At 46.4% G+C, this 16,790-nt stretch overlaps 2 protein-coding genes across 2 annotated transcripts in view; one reads left to right on the top strand and one right to left on the bottom strand.

Annotated features, from left to right (window-relative positions):
- Positions 1-13,432, top strand: part of LOC139364915 (sterol regulatory element-binding protein cleavage-activating protein-like) — a 39,372-nt gene extending 25,940 nt beyond the window's left edge. The window contains exons 13-21 of the mRNA XM_071102143.1: positions 5-151; positions 6,769-6,970; positions 7,102-7,217; positions 7,525-8,032; positions 8,296-8,464; positions 9,380-9,546; positions 9,676-9,756; positions 10,221-10,427; positions 10,567-13,432. Of these exons, the coding sequence (XP_070958244.1) occupies positions 5-151; positions 6,769-6,970; positions 7,102-7,217; positions 7,525-8,032; positions 8,296-8,464; positions 9,380-9,546; positions 9,676-9,756; positions 10,221-10,427; positions 10,567-10,812 (1,843 nt within the window). The 3' untranslated portion in view covers positions 10,813-13,432. The remainder of the gene's footprint in view (positions 1-4; positions 152-6,768; positions 6,971-7,101; positions 7,218-7,524; positions 8,033-8,295; positions 8,465-9,379; positions 9,547-9,675; positions 9,757-10,220; positions 10,428-10,566) is intronic.
- A 126-nt stretch (positions 13,433-13,558) lies between these two features.
- The window catches only part of LOC139364907 (tyrosine-protein phosphatase non-receptor type 23-like), a 31,877-nt gene continuing 28,645 nt past the window's right edge, over positions 13,559-16,790 (bottom strand). The window contains exons 19-23 of the mRNA XM_071102132.1: positions 16,205-16,389; positions 15,989-16,093; positions 15,742-15,880; positions 15,435-15,551; positions 13,559-14,844 (exon numbers count right to left, since the gene is read on the bottom strand). Of these exons, the coding sequence (XP_070958233.1) occupies positions 14,227-14,844; positions 15,435-15,551; positions 15,742-15,880; positions 15,989-16,093; positions 16,205-16,389 (1,164 nt within the window). The 3' untranslated portion in view covers positions 13,559-14,226. The remainder of the gene's footprint in view (positions 14,845-15,434; positions 15,552-15,741; positions 15,881-15,988; positions 16,094-16,204; positions 16,390-16,790) is intronic.

Consider the following 16,790-nt stretch of genomic DNA (forward strand, 5'->3'; position numbering starts at 1 on the left):
ACAGATACATCAGCATCCTGCCTGTCATTCCCGTCACGCTTCACCTGAGCCCCCGGGAGGCCATCGAGACGCGTCACCCCCAGGACACACGCCACCCCCCGCCGCCCAGCCTCAAAACTAACGACCTACCCGCAGACCTCACGCTCTACAAGTCAGTACCGACACACTCTCACACACACCAACCTCCATTTCCAACGCCTTCAAACTACAGATTGACTAACATTCCCCCTACTACAATCCATGCACTTCATGTGTTTCACACACACACACACACACACACACGCACACACCCATGCACAGTGCACACCACTTCAAAGTCCATGCTAATGCTCTTGTGCAGGGGAAAGATCAATGTTATAGTGAACGATTATGGTGTCAAGGCCAAGAGATTCAGTGATAATCCACACAGTCCAAACCCACATCTCATACAGAATATGTTTGCATTTGTCCCGCGTAGGGTTGCAAAATTCCGGAAACTTTCAATAAATTCAATGATTGATTTGATTTGATTTGGTTTTCCCCAAATCCTGGTTGGAAGAATCTCGGAATCAGGAAGGAGTAAGCAGGAAATCCGGAACTGTCCAACCAGGATTTGCAACGCTAGTCCCACACCTCTCTTTTCTTCCTCTTTCTAACCTTGTAAACGAAACACAGCCAAACAGTCCGTCACTGTGTCAATGGTTATCTCAAAAACGGTAGGAAGAAAGAGAAAATCGTTTTTTCTCTTATCACTATAGTTGAATTGGACTGGATATTGGGCGAGGTTCGTTTTGCATCGGTGCCCCCACCCACCCAGGGCACAGGGCCATGCAAAATGAACCCCCTCACTGACTCACAGACTTTGTTCCTGTCTACCGTCTCATCTGATTGGCTGTCAGGTTACTCGTAAGATGTCCGTGGGTTGACGATGTCATGGTGGAGTGGATGATGTTTGGTGTGGTTTTGGGACCGAGTGAAACAGTCTCTCAACTGTGTTTTCCCTAGTTCTATTTTGTTGGTATTAGGGTGCAAAGGTTCCTCAAAGCAACAGGCAGTACTGCCAACGTTAATGTTTCTATTAGAACAAACAGAATTGGGCAGAGGGGGTGCTGTGTTGCTTAAGACCACCAGTGTTTTTCCTGCAGTATACTACGTCCTTGACCAATAGCATATTAAAATGGATCCAACATTGGAACTGTGTCCACTGTGATGTGTAACGCCAGGGAGGTTTTTCATTTGAAGTGGAAGGTTTGAATCATATTCATCAGGTCATGGTCATCTGTGAAACCCAGATCAGTGTTCACGGTTCATATCTGAGATAAAGGCCACAGTGGTGAAGTTCATCTCTGGAACACAGGCCAGGCACAGATGGAGATTTATCTATTAGAATCTTTGGGTCAAGTCAAGGTGGAGGGGCCTGGATGGTTCTCCCAGAATAAAGTAGAATCTATCGTATCTCTATGGTTGTCCAATCAAGGACAGAATCCTTTGAAACTCTTGCTTTTATTTGATTTAACCTTTATTTAACTAGGCAAGTCAGTTAATTAAGAACAAATTCAGACAACCCCTGTGGGTAGAGAAAGCTTGTTAGACACTAAGAAAGCTTTATTGTAGAGCATTTAACACAAAATCGAGGGAGGGGCCAGCTGAGTATAAGACTGTATCATCTGCATGTAAATGGATGAGAGAGCTTCCAACTGCCTGAGTTATGTTGTTGATGTAAATTGAGAAGAGCGTGGGCCTAGGATTGAGCCTTGGGGCACTCCCTTGGTGACAGGCAGTGGCTGAGACAGCAGATGTTCTGACTTTATACACTGCACTCTTTGAGAGAGGTAGTTAGCAAACCAGGCCAAAGACCCCTCAGAGACACCAATACTCCTTAGCTGGCCCACAAGAATGGAATGGTCTACCGTATCAAAAGCTTTGGCCAAGTCAATAAAAATAGCAGCACACTATTTCTTAGAATCAAGGGCAATGGTGACAACATTGAGAACCTTTAAGGTTGCAGTGACACATCCATAACCTGAGCGGGAACCAGATTGCATACTAGAGATAATACTATAGCTATCAAGAAAGCCAGTCAGTTGATTATTGACAAGTTTTTTTTTAACAGGGGAAAATAGAAATAGGCCTATAACAGTTAGGATCAGCTTGATCTCCCCTTTAAATAAAGGATGAACTGTGGCTGCCTTCCAAGCAGTGGGAACCTCCCCAGAAAGGAGAGACTGGTTAAAGAGGTTGGAGATAGGCTTTGCGATGATAGGGGCAGCATCCTTAACCTGTCTAGGACTGGGGTTCCGCCCCGCAACAGCCAGTGAAAGTGCAGGGTGCCAAATTCAAAACAACAAAAATGTCATAATTAAAATTCCTCAAGCATACAAGTATTTTACACCATTTTAAAGATAAAATTCTCGTTAATCCAGCCACAGTGTCTGATTTCAAAAAAGATTTACAGCGAAGCACCACAAACGATTATGTTAGGTCACCACCAAGCCACAGAAAAACACAGCCATTTTTTCCAGCCAAAGATAGGAGTCACAAAAAGCAGAAATAGAGATAAAATTAATCACTAGCCTTTGATGATCTTCATCAGATGACATTCATAGGACTTCATGTTACACAATACATGTATGGTTTGTTTGATAAAGTTCATATTTATAAAAAAAAATCTGTTTACATTGGCGCGTTACGTTCAGTAGTTCTAAAACATGCGGTGATATTGCAGAGAGCCACATCAATTTACAGAAATACTCATAATAAACATTGATAAAGATACAACTATTATACATGGAACATTAGATAAACTTCTCCTTAATGCAACCGCTGTGTCAGATTTTTAAAAAATCTGTACGGAGAAAGCAAACCATGCAATAATCTGAGTACAGCCTTTAGACTACAAAGCAGCCAAAAAGATAGCCGCCATATTGGGTAGTCAACATTACTCAGAAATAGCATTTTAAATATTCACTTACCTTTGATGATCTTCATCAGAATGCACTCCCAGGAATCCCAGTTGCACCATAAATGTTTTGATTTGTTCGATAATGTCCAGTGAGCTGTAATCAATGAATAGCATTCTCACGTAGATGTTCCTTTTGTCCAGGTGGGAAAGGGCAGTTATGTCCAAATATTATATTTTATATTAATATTTTAACAAAAAGTTTAAAAAGTTCCGTTACAGCCCGTAGAAACATGCCAAACTAAGTATGGAACCAGTCTTTAGGATGTTTTTAACATAAAACTTCATTAATGTTCCAACCAGACAATTCCTTTGTCTGTACAAATGAAGTGAAACTTAGCTACCTTTCACGTGAGCGTGCCAGACCGAGGCTGTGGCACTCTGCCAGACCGAGGCTGTGGCACTCTGCCAGACCTCTCAATCAAAGAGCCCTTATGAGCCCCTCCTTTAGAGTAGAATCGTCAAAACAGGTTTTAAATACTGTTGACATCTAGTGGAAGCCTTGGGAAGTGAAACATAACTAATATCACCCTACAAACCTCAGATTTCCCACTTCCTGGTTGGATCTTTCTCAGATTTTCACCTGCCATATGAGTTTTGTTATACTCACAGACATCATTCAAACAGTTTTAGAAACTTCAGAGTGTTTTCTATCCAATACTAACAATAATATGCATATATTAGCATCTGGGACAGAGTAGGAGGCAGTTCACTCTGGGCACGCTATTCATCCAAAAGTGAAAATGCTGCCCCTTATCCCAAAAAGGTTATTAACAATACCACTGAAAATGAAATAAAAATAATAAGTTCCAACAGAGGGGATCAGTCTGATTCTATACCATTTTACAAAGACCAATTCATTTTTTTATTAGATTTTTTTATTTCACCTTTATTTAACCAGGTAGGCAAGTTGAGAACAAGTTCTCATTTACAATTGCGACCTGGCCAAGATAAAGCAAAGCAGTTCGACACATACAACGACACAGAGTTACACATGGAGTAAAACAAACATACAGTCAATAATACAGTATAAACAAGTCTATATACGATGTGAGCAAATGAGATGAGATAAGGGAGGTAAAGGCAAAAAAAGGCCATGGTGGCAAAGTAAATACAATATAGCAAGTAAAACACTGGAATGGTAGATTTGCAATGGAAGAATGTGCAAAGTAGAAATAAAAATAATGGGGTGCAAAGGAGCAAAATAAATAAATAATTTAAATACAGTAGGGAAAGAGGTAGTTGTTTGGGCTAAATTATAGGTGGGCTATGTACAGGTGCAGTAATCTGTGAGCTGCTCTGACAGTTGGTGCTTAAAGCTAGTGAGGGAGATAAGTGTTTCCAGTTTCAGAGATTTTTGTAGTTCGTTCCAGTCATTGGCAGCAGAGAACTGGAAGGAGAGGCGGCCAAAGAAAGAATTGGTTTTGGGTTGACTAGAGAGATATACCTGCTGGAGCGTGTGCTACAGGTGGGAGATGCTATGGTGACCAGCGAACTGAGATAAGGGGGGAGTTTACCTAGCAGGGTCTTGTAGATGACATGGAGCCAGTGGGTTTGGCGACGAGTATGAAGCGAGGGCCAGCCAACGAGAGCGTACAGGTCGCAATGGTGGGTAGTATATGGGGCTTTGGTGACAAAACGGATTGCATTGTGATAGACTGCATCCAATTTGTTGAGTAGGGTATAGGAGGCTATTTTGTAAATGACATCGCCAAAGTCGAGGATTGGTAGGATGGTCAGTTTTACAAGGGTATGTTTGGCAGCATGAGTGAAGGATGCTTTGTTGCAAAATAGGAAGCCAATTCTAGATTTAACTTTGGATTGGAGATGTTTGATATGGGTCTGGAAGGAGAGTTTACAGTCTAACCAGACACCTAAGTATTTGTAGTTGTCCACGTATTCTAAGTCAGAGCCGTCCAGAGTAGTAATGTTGGACAGGCGGGCAGGTGCAGGTAGCGATCGGTTGAAGAGCATGCATTTAGTTTTACTTGTATTTAAGAGCAATTGGAGGCCACGGAAGGAGAGTTGTATGGCATTGAAGCTTGCCTGGAGGGTTGTTAACACAGTGTCCAAAGAAGGGCCAGAAGTATACAGATTGGTGTCGTCTGCGTAGAGGTGGATCAGAGACTCACCAGCAGCAAGAGCGACCTCATTGATGTATACAGAGAAGAGAGTCGGTCCAAGAATTGAACCCTGTGGCACCCCCATAGAGACTGCCAAAGATCCGGACAGCAGACCCTCCAATTTGACACACTGAACTCTATCAGAGCAGTAGTTGGTGTACCAGGCGAGGCAATCATTTGAGAAACCAAGGCTTGCTCATTAAAGGAAGGCTTGCTCATTAAAGTTTTTTAGCGTCTATGACAAATCAGGACAGGTCGTTTCACTGAGCAGCCATTACGAACACAGGCTGTAAAACAGTGATCACTAAGGTCATTACAGAAAACACCAGACTGACACCATCAGGTTTATTTGGAGAGTAGCCTTTTTTGGGTGTTTGGAGTCATCCCTTGTGGGATTGGTGATAATCTGAGAAAGATTTACAGAGTCCCATTGCTTTTGGAATTGGTCAGGTGGTTTAAGCATGTCCCAGTTTACGTCACCTTGCAGGACAAATTCAGACTTATTGTAACACGGAACCCAAACCGGCTGCGCGCGTGCGCCATCGTGCATACATTTATTTTGTCCCCCCACACCAAACGCGATCACAACACGCAGGTTAAAATATCAAAGCAAATTCTGAACCAATTACATTAATTTGGAGACAGGTCAAAAAGCATTAATCATGCATGGCAATTTAGCTAGCTAGCTTTCACATGCTAGCTAATTTGTCCTATTTAGCTAGCTTGCTGTTGCTAGTTAATTTGTCCTGGGATATAAACATTGAGTTGTTATTTTACCTGAAATGGACAAGGACCTCTACTCCGACAATTAACAGACAGACTTCGTAGAGGCAACCGTCAGAGACAACCGTCAGAAAATCTCCCTCAGCCTGTTTTATAATAATCATAAACAAATAAACTGGTTGCCAATCAATGTTACACACTATTTTATTATGTTAGGCCTGTAGCGGTGATGGAATTAGTATGATCATTTTCTAACATCATTTCAAGCCTCAAATGGAAAGGCTGCTTTCTGTTGTAGTGTGAATGGAAGTGCAAACATAAGGTGAGGAAAAACAACCATTTTGTTCCTGGCTCTTAACGGCGCACATTTGCATACTTCCACTGAAGTGGTGTGGTTGGCTTGAACATGTGCTATGTGCAGCCAGTTTGTGCACACCACATGGGTATAACCTTTCTCTAAGGGGACAATAAAGTCAGTATGTACACGCTGACTCCATGCATGAGCATGTGTGAGAGAGGACGTGTGCTGGACCAATCAGACTCTGCCGTGGTTTCAGGACTGGTATTGCACGTCGAGCTGGTCACACCCGTGCGGCATGGCAGTGACTCATTCTACACGACAGGTGCTTTTTAGGCTTCTGCCTTTGCAACCGTCTCCACTAGAGGGACACACTGGACCCATTACATACGGCTCTGCTTTCCAGGCTTTCCTCATGGGGGGACAATAAACAGTCGGTCATGTTATGGAATGTCATTCTGACGAGCTGAGGATTTACGTCGGTATGCCATTGCGTAGTTCACACCTCTCTCAAGGTTCAAGTCTTTCCGTTGTAAGATGCTCTGTGCGGGCCATGAGATTACTTGGTCTCCCCGTCATTGGTACTCTCTCTCTAACTCGCTCTCTCTCAATGCAATCCAAACCAGCTTTATTGGCATGTATGGAGAAGGCAGCAAACAGGTTATTAACCCCCTCTCTCTCTCTAGGGTAGCAGCTCTGGGCCTGGCGGCAGGGGTTCTGCTGGTGCTGCTGCTCTTCTGTCTCTACCGGGTCCTCTGTCCCCGCAACTACGGCCAGAACGGAGTGGCCCATGGACGCCGTCGCCGCGGTGACCTGCCCTGCGATGACTACGGCTACTCGCCACCCATCAGCGAGATCTCCCCCCTGCTGCTGCGTGGACACAGCATGGTGAGAGACTGGGCACACACACACACACACATACCATTGTTCATTTGCATGAATATTTACAAGTAATCCCTCCTCTCTCTCTTCCTTCCTCTCTCTGTTTCTCTTTCTTTCGTTCACCCCCCCACCCCCAGGATATAGAGTGTCTGGCGAGTGATGGCATGCTGTTGGCCAGTTGTTGTCTGGCAGGACAGATCCGTGTGTGGGACGCTCAGACTGGAGACTGCCTCACTGTCATTCCTAAGCATGGGTAAGACACGCACTCGTGCCATGTACACAAGGTCACCTTGGCCAATACAGGATTACATACACACACCTATGGACAGTTAATGCTTGTATTCATGCATAATGTTTATATTTTTTGGCCTGGCACCATCCCCTCTTCGGAGTACAACTTGTATTATTTTAATAATAAATGTAGAATATTAACTTCTTGTCTGTGTTCACCCTTCTTCCCATTCCCATGTCCTTTATTTCTTCCAACATAGTCTTCCCTCCAGTTCTCCTATATGCATATCCAGCCTCCTTCCCTGAACACTAAACTGTCTCTCTGTCAGGTTGCGGCGGAGTAGTAGCAGTGGCTGCTGGGAACAACGGGATGGCTGGGACACCGTGGGTGTGGCCGAACCTGAGAATCTGGGAGGCGGGACAGAACCAGGGGGCGGGGTTTTCGATGAGGATGAGGGCTACCCCCTCAGGCGGCGGACCACCCCACGCCCGGCTCTCTTTGAGGACCAACCCGACCTCACCCCCCTCATCGACACCAACTTCGACTCCCAGCCCCCCTCCCACCTCCTCCTCACCCCGCCCAGGGATGGCTTTGACTTCGGGGGGCTGGTGGAAAGAGCCTACCTAGAGCACGAGCCTCCCTCGCCGGGCCTCACTGCCTCCTACCCCTCCCCCTCCCCCCCATCGGGACCCCCTCCCCAGAGGAGACGCAGCCTGGGGTACATCCAGCCCCCTGTTCCACAGGGCCAGGGAACCCCGGACTGGGAAAGCGCCGTGTGGGCCATGGAGCTTCGGGGGAACCTCATTGCTGCTGGGAGGAGCAGCGGCAAACTGGAGGTGAGACCCAATCCCAAATCGACCCCCCCCCAGCCCCTACCCCGTCACTAGACACTTTATGATGCTCCCTTGTAGAACAGAAAGAAAGAACGGGATGGGTGCAGAGGGAGTGGATGAGATGAGAAGGGGAAAGAGAGGAGTTAGTCATAATGAGAAAGCAGGAAACAATATTTGCAAGAGGAGAGAGAGTCAGAGTAGGAGAAATTGGCAAAGGGAAAGTGAGAAAAGGCCAGGGCAAGTGTACTAATGTGTTATGTGGTTAGCTGTGGGACGCAGTGGAGGGCTCGTTACGCTGCAGTAATGAAGACGGCGTCTCGGGGATCACAGCCCTGGCCTTCCTCAACAACAGGATCGTGGCGGCCAGACTCGACGGCTCTCTAGACTTCTTCACTGTCGACATCAACAAGCCCCTGGGCTTACTGCAGTACAGAGGTGAGCTTCACACACACTGTCAAACGACCCAATGATGTCAATATACACCGAGTGCACAAAACATTAGGAACCTGCTTTTTCCTTGACATAGACTGACCAGGTGAAAGCTATGGTCCCTTATTGATGTCACTTGTTAAATCCACTTCAATCAGTGCAGATGAAGGGGAGGAGACAGGTTAAAGAAGGGGTTTTAAGCCTTGAGACAATTGAGACATGGATTGTGTATGTGTGCCATTCAGAGGGTGAATGGGCAAGACAAAATATTGCAAAAGTGCATTTGAACGGGGTATGGTAGTAGGTGCCAGGTGCACCGGTTTGAGTGTGTCAAGAACTGCAATGCTGCTGGGTTTTTCACGCTTAACAGTTTCCTGTGTGTATCAAGAATGGTCCACCACCCAAAGGACATCCAGCCAACATGACACAACTGTGTGAAGCATTAGTCAACATGGGCCAGCATCCCTGTGGAACACTTTCGACACCTTGTAGAGTCCATGCCCCGACGAGTTGAGGCTGTTCTGAGGGCAACAGCGGGTGCAACTCAATATTAGGAAGGTGTTCATAATGTCTTGTACACTCAGTGTATGTCTAATATGCTTGGAAAGTCGATCAGTAAAATGTCAACAACTGGAGTCACCTGGTCATTCTTGGAGACGTTATTGACCGGGCAGTACTACGGTAGCTATCAACTGTGTAGTTAACTAATTATCAAGTAAGGTGTCTCCGGCTATGGTTACTTTTGGAGCGTTTTAACTGTAGACGTGTGTGTGTGTGTGTGTGTGTGTGTGTGTGTGTGTGTGTGTGTGTGTGTGTGTGTGTGTGTGTGTGTGTGTGTGTGTGTGTGTGTGTGTGTGTGTGTGTGTGTGTGTGTGTGTGTGTGTGTGTGTGTGTGTGTGTGTGTGTGTGTGTGTGTGTCAGGTCCTCCCGGGCGTAGTAACATACTGCCCTCGCCCTGCTACAGCAGTGAGGATGTGATCTCATGCCAGCTGACGCGCTCGGTGCAGTGTGCCCACCAGAAACCCATCACGGTGCTGCGAGCCGCTGCCGGCAGAGTGGTCACTGGCAGCCAGGATCACACGGTCAGGGTGAGTGAGGACACAAATGCACACAGAAACACACACACATGTGCACTCTTGTGTATATCATTCACCAACCTAAAACAGAATAAAATGTACACTCACTCACACACACTGAAACCCTTCTGTGTGTGTCAGGTATATCGTCTGGAGGACTCATGCTGTCTCTTCACGCTCCAGGGCCACTCTGGGGGAATCACTGCCATCTACATAGACCAGGTTAGTCAATGGTACGGTCTGTATCTCCCCCCCCCCCCCCCCATCCGATGGTACAGCCTTGTAACCCAAAGCTGTGTTCCAATGGCTAAACTCATGTCTAACTGCATTCCAACCCAAAACCTGCTCCCTTGAATAATTTCCCCCAGAAGCATAGTTATGCAATGTAGCAATGGGCTCACCTTGCTCCTAAAATGCCACCTTTTCCGAACCTTGTGTACCAGTCTTGCTGGGTGTGCATGAGTCACTAAGGTACAGGCAGCCCAATTCTGATATTTTTTACACTAATCCATTTGAGTGTAAGCCCCCCTTACTAGGAGGGCACATCGTAGCAAAACATTTTGCAACGGAAAATGTGGATTTCTAATGAACAACTCCAGGTAGTCCCTCCCCAGAGCAGTCCACTTTTTTCTGTTTGTACTTAATGAATATGTGAAGTATCAGTCATTGTCATTGTCGTGTTGCAGACCATGGTTCTGGCCAGTGGGGGGCAGGACGGAGCAATCTGTCTGTGGGATGTGCTGACGGGCAGCCGGGTGAGCCACGTGTACGGTCACCGCGGCGACGTGACCTCGCTGGTGTGCACCACATCGTGCGTGATCAGCAGCGGCCTTGACGACCTCATCTGCATCTGGGACCGCAGCACGGGCATCAAGCTCTACTCCATACAGCAGGTGTGTGTGTGTGTGTGTGTGTGTGTGTGTGGTGTGTGTGTGTGTGTGTGTGTAAAAACTAGTCTCCTGTTTTTCAACGATAGTTTATGCCTCTTCGTCTGCTTCAATTCCAATTTTCCTTTATTTTCCCTCTTTTTAGGAGGTGGGCTGTGGTGCTAGTCTGGGGGTCATCTCTGAGTCTCTCCTGGTGACAGGGGGCCAGGGCTGTGTGTCCTTCTGGGACCTGAACTTCGGGGACCTCCTCCAGACGGTCTACCTGGGCCAGAGCAGCGACGGCCAGGGGGTCCGCCAGCTCGTGGTGCTGAACAACGCCGCCATCGTCTGCGACTTTGGCTCCGAGCTCAGCCTGGTCTATGTACCCTCGGTGCTGGAGAAGCTGGACTGAGCAGTAGCAGAACTAGGACAGGTGCCACACAGTGGCCTGGAGGAGTAGATGAAATGGTCAGTACTGACAATGGGGATACCTGCAAACGCAACTAATTTTGGCCCTACATTACGCTGCAGTTGGACAATCTTCTTGGAAAGAGTTAACGTGATTGGCTAATTTAGATCGTTAGCACTTCACCCGAATAGGTGGGAGGGCATTTCTATAGCAATACATAACGTTTTTTATAAAGCTAATGTCTGGTTGGAGAGACAGATGTACAGACAGACAGACTTACAAGTGGTCAACCTGCCACAGGGTCTGTCTGACCAGAAAGATGACCCTTGACCTTGTTAGTAGCTCAGGGGGTTTGTATCCAAGGGGTTACCATCCAACAATCAGTCTGTCTGCACTCTATGATGCTGTCATTGGCGGAGTGTTTGATACCACGCCAGTCAATCAGTGTGGCAGGCTCATGTCATGAGGTCTGAGGGCTGTTGGGCTAAGCTAAGCAGTTACTAGCATGTGTGTGTTTTGTGTCCTGGGAAAGAAACAGTCCCTTTTATGGTGAAAACACTGCTGACAAAAATCCTTCATTATTGTGTGTGTGTGCAAGAGAACTGGATACGATTACTGTAATGAAATGCACCTTGAGAGGGGGTTGTTTTTATGTTTAAATCTATTTATTAGTGATACAGTTTAAAGTAACAATTTGAGATGTGCATAATATAATGTGCCGATGTCATAAATGTAGGGTTAGATTTTTTTTTTTTTTTTAAACATTGGTTATGATGAATATTTGTAATATGAATATTTTGGAACTGAAGTGTTTTCTTGTAGTTGGAGATTGAGGGGGAGAGGTTCCTTGCCTTACCAAGCCTCAGGCTCTGATTTTAGGGCTACTGTTGCTGCAAGAGGACCCATCTGGCCCTTTTAGCTGTAGGAGGCTCTATACCTCTACACTTTCTGCTTGAATTTGAGATGTGCATCTGAAGTTGTGGTAGCTCTACATTTGCTGCTCTCTTCCCATGTTGACTGGGCCTAGGAGAAATGTCAGATCATTTGAGATTGTGAATATATTCAATTGCACTGTTTTACGTTAGTAACATTGTCATGCTACCATTGTATATGTCTTGTTCTCTGACAGAAGGTTCCATTGAGGAAATCACGTTACTTTTTAAATGGCTTCCTCTTGAAAAACATCTTACAACTGAGTTTCTCTGTCTGTTTTTTCCCAATACAATGAAACGGTCTCTTTACTTTCCCTTATCTCTGTAATTCTCTGCTTGTGAGTTTGAGAACCCTATCAGGCATAACAGGAGAGGATGGGTAGTGTACCAGTAATGTGGTGATAACTCCACCTTGTCCCAGCCAGTCTTTTCAAGTGAGCAAAGGAGTCAGCGAGGGCCTCAGACTAGGAATATGAGGAGTTTGATGGGACCCTCTAGCTTGGACCCCCTTTACTAACTCAACCTTTCTTTCAGCCCCTTAGCTCTGAGTGACCGTAGCGCTAGCCTGCAGACACACGCAATGCAGAGAGCGTGCAGTGGGCTTGACATTAGCCTACTTGGTTACTTACACCCATAGCTGAATGTGGGTCCGTGACGCTTGGTATTGAAAAGCAAATCCCCTCAACTTCTACATACAGAAATATAACACACTAACTTGTGCACTAACTCTTAACCCTCTGAAATGCACACACGCCCACACACACGCACACACACATCAGGCACTTTGAAACATAATGTATAGAAAGACATTCAGAAACACACACATCAGACTTGTGAATGCAGGGGTGGGCAGCTTTAGTCCTCAAGTGTTGTGACGTCTCCTGGTTTATCAATAACATGAATTGAAGACAAACGAAAACCCAGACGGACTGGAGTTGTGCTCCCATGTTCTATTGTAACATTTCTAATTTATTTTGTGTAAATAATAGGTAAATGCTTTAGTGTGTAGATTCACTTATAATTTGAAGATCGTTTTTTACTTCCTGACCAAATGGTCTCTTTCTGGCAGTGTGGTGGGGGTTGATGATGATGACTTGGGTCTCTAAGGAATGAATGTTGAAGGATATAAACTGCTGCCTGTATTGGGCAGTAAAATATGGTTGTGTTCCAAGTCCTTTTAAGCTGCCTTTCCTTATCTCCTTGCTTGCAAATAATGATGTTATAGTTATTTAACAGACATCCACCCATTGCAGCAGTTCACACACATTCAGTCACAATATGTGGTCTATGCAGGAATTAAACCGAACAACTCTGGTGTTGCGAGCACTATGCTCCAAACAGAACGTTTATGGAACAGGACCTTTCTTACATATGTTTCCCAGCGTTCTGCCACTGTACTATCAGTAGTGATGAAAGGAGATGAGAAGGGAAGCATTTAAGATAATTGGAACACAGCCCATGTCCCCTTGATCTGTTCCTTTTGGTCCTACAAAATAGTTGACGGAGGGAGGGGCAGAGAGAAACTGGTGTAAATATTGTTTTTGTGGAATCATAGGCCTGCTCTGCCCCCCTCCGCCCTTCGGTTGGCTAGGGTACACAGACTGTAGTGGCGGTAGCAAATGTTCTGGACTATTTTTAACACGGAGCAAAACTTTGTACTAATTTCCAAATAAAGAGGCTTTGATACCTTGTCATGTGGTCTGATTTTTGTAGAAAAGTGGATACTCACTTGAGAAATAAACCATACATCAATTCAAACATTCCATAAGCTGTAGGTGTGTATTTTAAATACAGTAGTCAAAACCATGACAACGTAATAACATGAGGGTAGTCTACATTTATTCAAGATATATTTACAGTGTTAATGAAAGACAAGAAAAAAATCTTAAGATGTGCCGATTCATGTATGCATGCGGTTAACACAACGACACCTTCATCTGCAGGCTCCTCCCCCACCCTTTGGCCTCTGTCTGCGTCACCTTAGTGCAACCATATCAGTCACTACCGTCATCATCTTAGTCCACATGAAGAGCCCAAGCCAACCCCGTGCCTGGAGCGACCAGCTGTACGAGGGGACCATAGAAACTGCTGCTAGGAGGGCGTGCTGGGATTGTAGTGATGCCGAGTGGCCAGCTAAGAAGCATGGAGTGAAGAACAGTCCCATCTGGTACAGGTAGAAACAGACAAAGAGAAGGAAAGAAAAGACGAGTGCTCCATGATTTGGTCCCAGAAGCACAGCCAGGCTACCAGTGATGGGAGGCGGAATGTATGACCCCTGAAGCAACAGAAAGGCCCAGGTTCAAACCAACCCCTAGCCCCTACCACTAAGCACTTCTAGTTGTGATTCTTGGAGTTTCCACCATTCTAGTCATTTTGGTTAATTAACTAAGAATCAGAGAATCAAGAACTAGTACTAAAGGCTACAGGTCAGTTTGACACACGGCTATGAAGTGAGAAAGAAAGAGGGCATCGTGGCTCCTGTGTTTCAGTTCCTGTTGAGGCTCCAGAGGGGGTCTAGGCTGCTCAGGGGGTCGTCTCCCCCCTCGTCGCTGGGCCCCTGGTGGAGGCCCTGGCCCTCGGCAGGCTGCAGGAAGCTCTGCTTAGTGACACGGTGCTTGCCCTTGCACCCACCACCCTCCATGGAGAAGGCCTCGGGAGTCAGCGAGGCCAGCAGCTCCAGGGAGTTTGGGGCCGGGCCAGAGGGAGGGGCTGGATCAGGGGTCACCTTTGGGACTGCATGGTTATTGGCTGTGGGGGGAGAGGAAGGGGCGGTGGCATCCACACCATTGGGTGATGGGGACTGAACCTTCTCTGGGGAGGAGAGTAGGGGACTGAGGGAGGAGGGTTGGGTCTTGCTGGGAGAGGGGTCCCGGGCGGGGGCGGTGGCTGGCTCTAGCTCTCTATCCAAGGGCAGGTCGGTGGGGGGGTTGAAGGGTTGGTCCTCCAGACCAGAGGAAGCGCCACTGTCGAGGACAGGGTCCATGGCTGGGTCAGTGGCACTGGGAGGCCGGATGCTGAGTTTGGCGATGGTGGCCTGAATGGAGCTGATGGTCATGTCACCTCCCAGAACTATGTCCTGTTGCGACTCCTGGCGAGAGTAAGGCTACAGGGAAAAGACAACCAGACAATATTTAGACAGGAGTGAGTAGTAGTGTCGCATAGGCGGGTTGGTTGACAAGCAACAGCAGCGAAACGTGCGCAACTATGGGGCAAAACAGACAGGGTTGGCTTAGATTGTTGACAACATGTAAACTATATTTTGTCTCCAATGTTTATTGAAAACATAAATGTGCACAATGTCTCTCAAATACATCATTACAGTTGTTGGTTAACTAGTGATTTTTTTGCCATATTGACATGAAATCAGTGAAAACAAGATAAAACAACTCCCTACATGGCAGTTTCTTGTCATTGTTGCTAGCTATCTGGCCATCCAGAATCACAACAACTCATATACTTCTGCCCCATTGAAGCGTGCACATAGTTTTCGTGACGTTGTCAGCTAACCCATCTATAGGGCCTCTCAAGTTTAGCTTACATCGAGTGCAAATAAAATTGTTTTTCCAACTACATTTTCAATAGGAGCATATTTACGACCTCAATCACCACTACTCACTATCCATTCAGGTGTCTGAGACCCTAAAGCCTGAATGCCAAAAGGATGAAAAACTGTCTCAGTGAGACTGGGCTCACCTTGGTGGCAGCAGTGCTGGGTGTCCTGCTGCAGGGGGCGGTAGGGAGGTAGCCGTGTCTCTGGAGGACCTGCTCAGCGTGTTTCAGCACCGCCTCATAACAGAACTTCAGGTGCAGCTGTGGACAGACACCAGAGAGAGGAGACAACTTGAAGAGCCATCATACCAACAAACAACACTGACTCAATGCACTGGGAAAGTGACAACATGAGCTTTTACTAGAGAACTTGCCTATGTGACGTCACTCTTACGAGACTGCACATTTAACCCCTTGTAAAGCATGAGGTCGTTAGGTGTGTCTCTCTAACCTTCTCCTGCAACATGTTCTTCCTCTGCTGCCTCATCTTCTTGACCAGTAGAGGTAGGTCAGGGATGCTGTTCCCTGCCTCCAGCTCCTGTACCGCTGCATACAGCAGACAGAGGGCGCCGGTACGCCCCACGCCAGAGCTGAGGTCACGGAGAGAGACCGGGTTCGTGGCAATACTCACATACACTTGGTTTTGATTAATCATCATGATGTTTGGTGATCTTAATAAAATAGCATGTGTGTGTTACCTGCAGTGCACAACAATAGGTGTGTGTAAGGGCCTCTGGTGCAGGTAGTATCCATGAACCTCCTGGATGAAGCAGATTAGATTGCTCTTGCTCTCAGGAAGACCCCTGGGAGGGGGAGGGGGGAGAGAGAGAGAGAAGAAGTGAAATGGTATTCGTTAGCCAGATATTAATTTCCATGCATACAGTGGTTATTCAGTTGTTACTGTGTGGACTCACAGCTCAGGCCAGGAGGTGAACTGTAGGTGTATGACAGTGCGTTTGAGGCTCTGGTCACGATATTGCAGGCCAATCATTCGCTCCACGTGGGTGGGCGTGGTCTTCTGCGTAGTCAGGGTGACTGTGATTGGTCCCTGAGCAAGCTGCTGGCCGCGTTCTGTCGGGAAATATCGCAAAACCTTTCCCTACGGAAACACAGTAAAGAAACGACTAGGAGTTGGGGTTCTCTCAATAAATTACAATGTGTCAATCAAAATATGGACCGATAACTTCCAATGAAATAATAAATGTGTTTTCACAAACGTTTAGTCTGGAAGTAAATAAACCATCTCATCTAAGTTCTGCCTTATCCAATTCCTTACCTACCTTTTATTCCTTCTTGGGTAAAAACCAAACAGGTGGTACATCTACCACCCACAGTAGTAAGCCTTTATAAGCGACCCCTAGAATGGCCCATTCCTTCTTGGGTAAAAACCAAACAGGTGGTACATCTACCACCCACAGTAGTAAGCCTTTATAAGCGACCCCTAGAATGGCCCATTCCTTCTTGGGTAAAAACCAAACAGGTGGTACATCTACCACCCAC

The sequence above is a fragment of the Oncorhynchus clarkii genome, chromosome 2 (genome assembly GCF_045791955.1).
Source record: "Oncorhynchus clarkii lewisi isolate Uvic-CL-2024 chromosome 2, UVic_Ocla_1.0, whole genome shotgun sequence".
In the NCBI taxonomy this organism is placed as follows: Eukaryota; Metazoa; Chordata; class Actinopteri; order Salmoniformes; family Salmonidae; genus Oncorhynchus; species Oncorhynchus clarkii.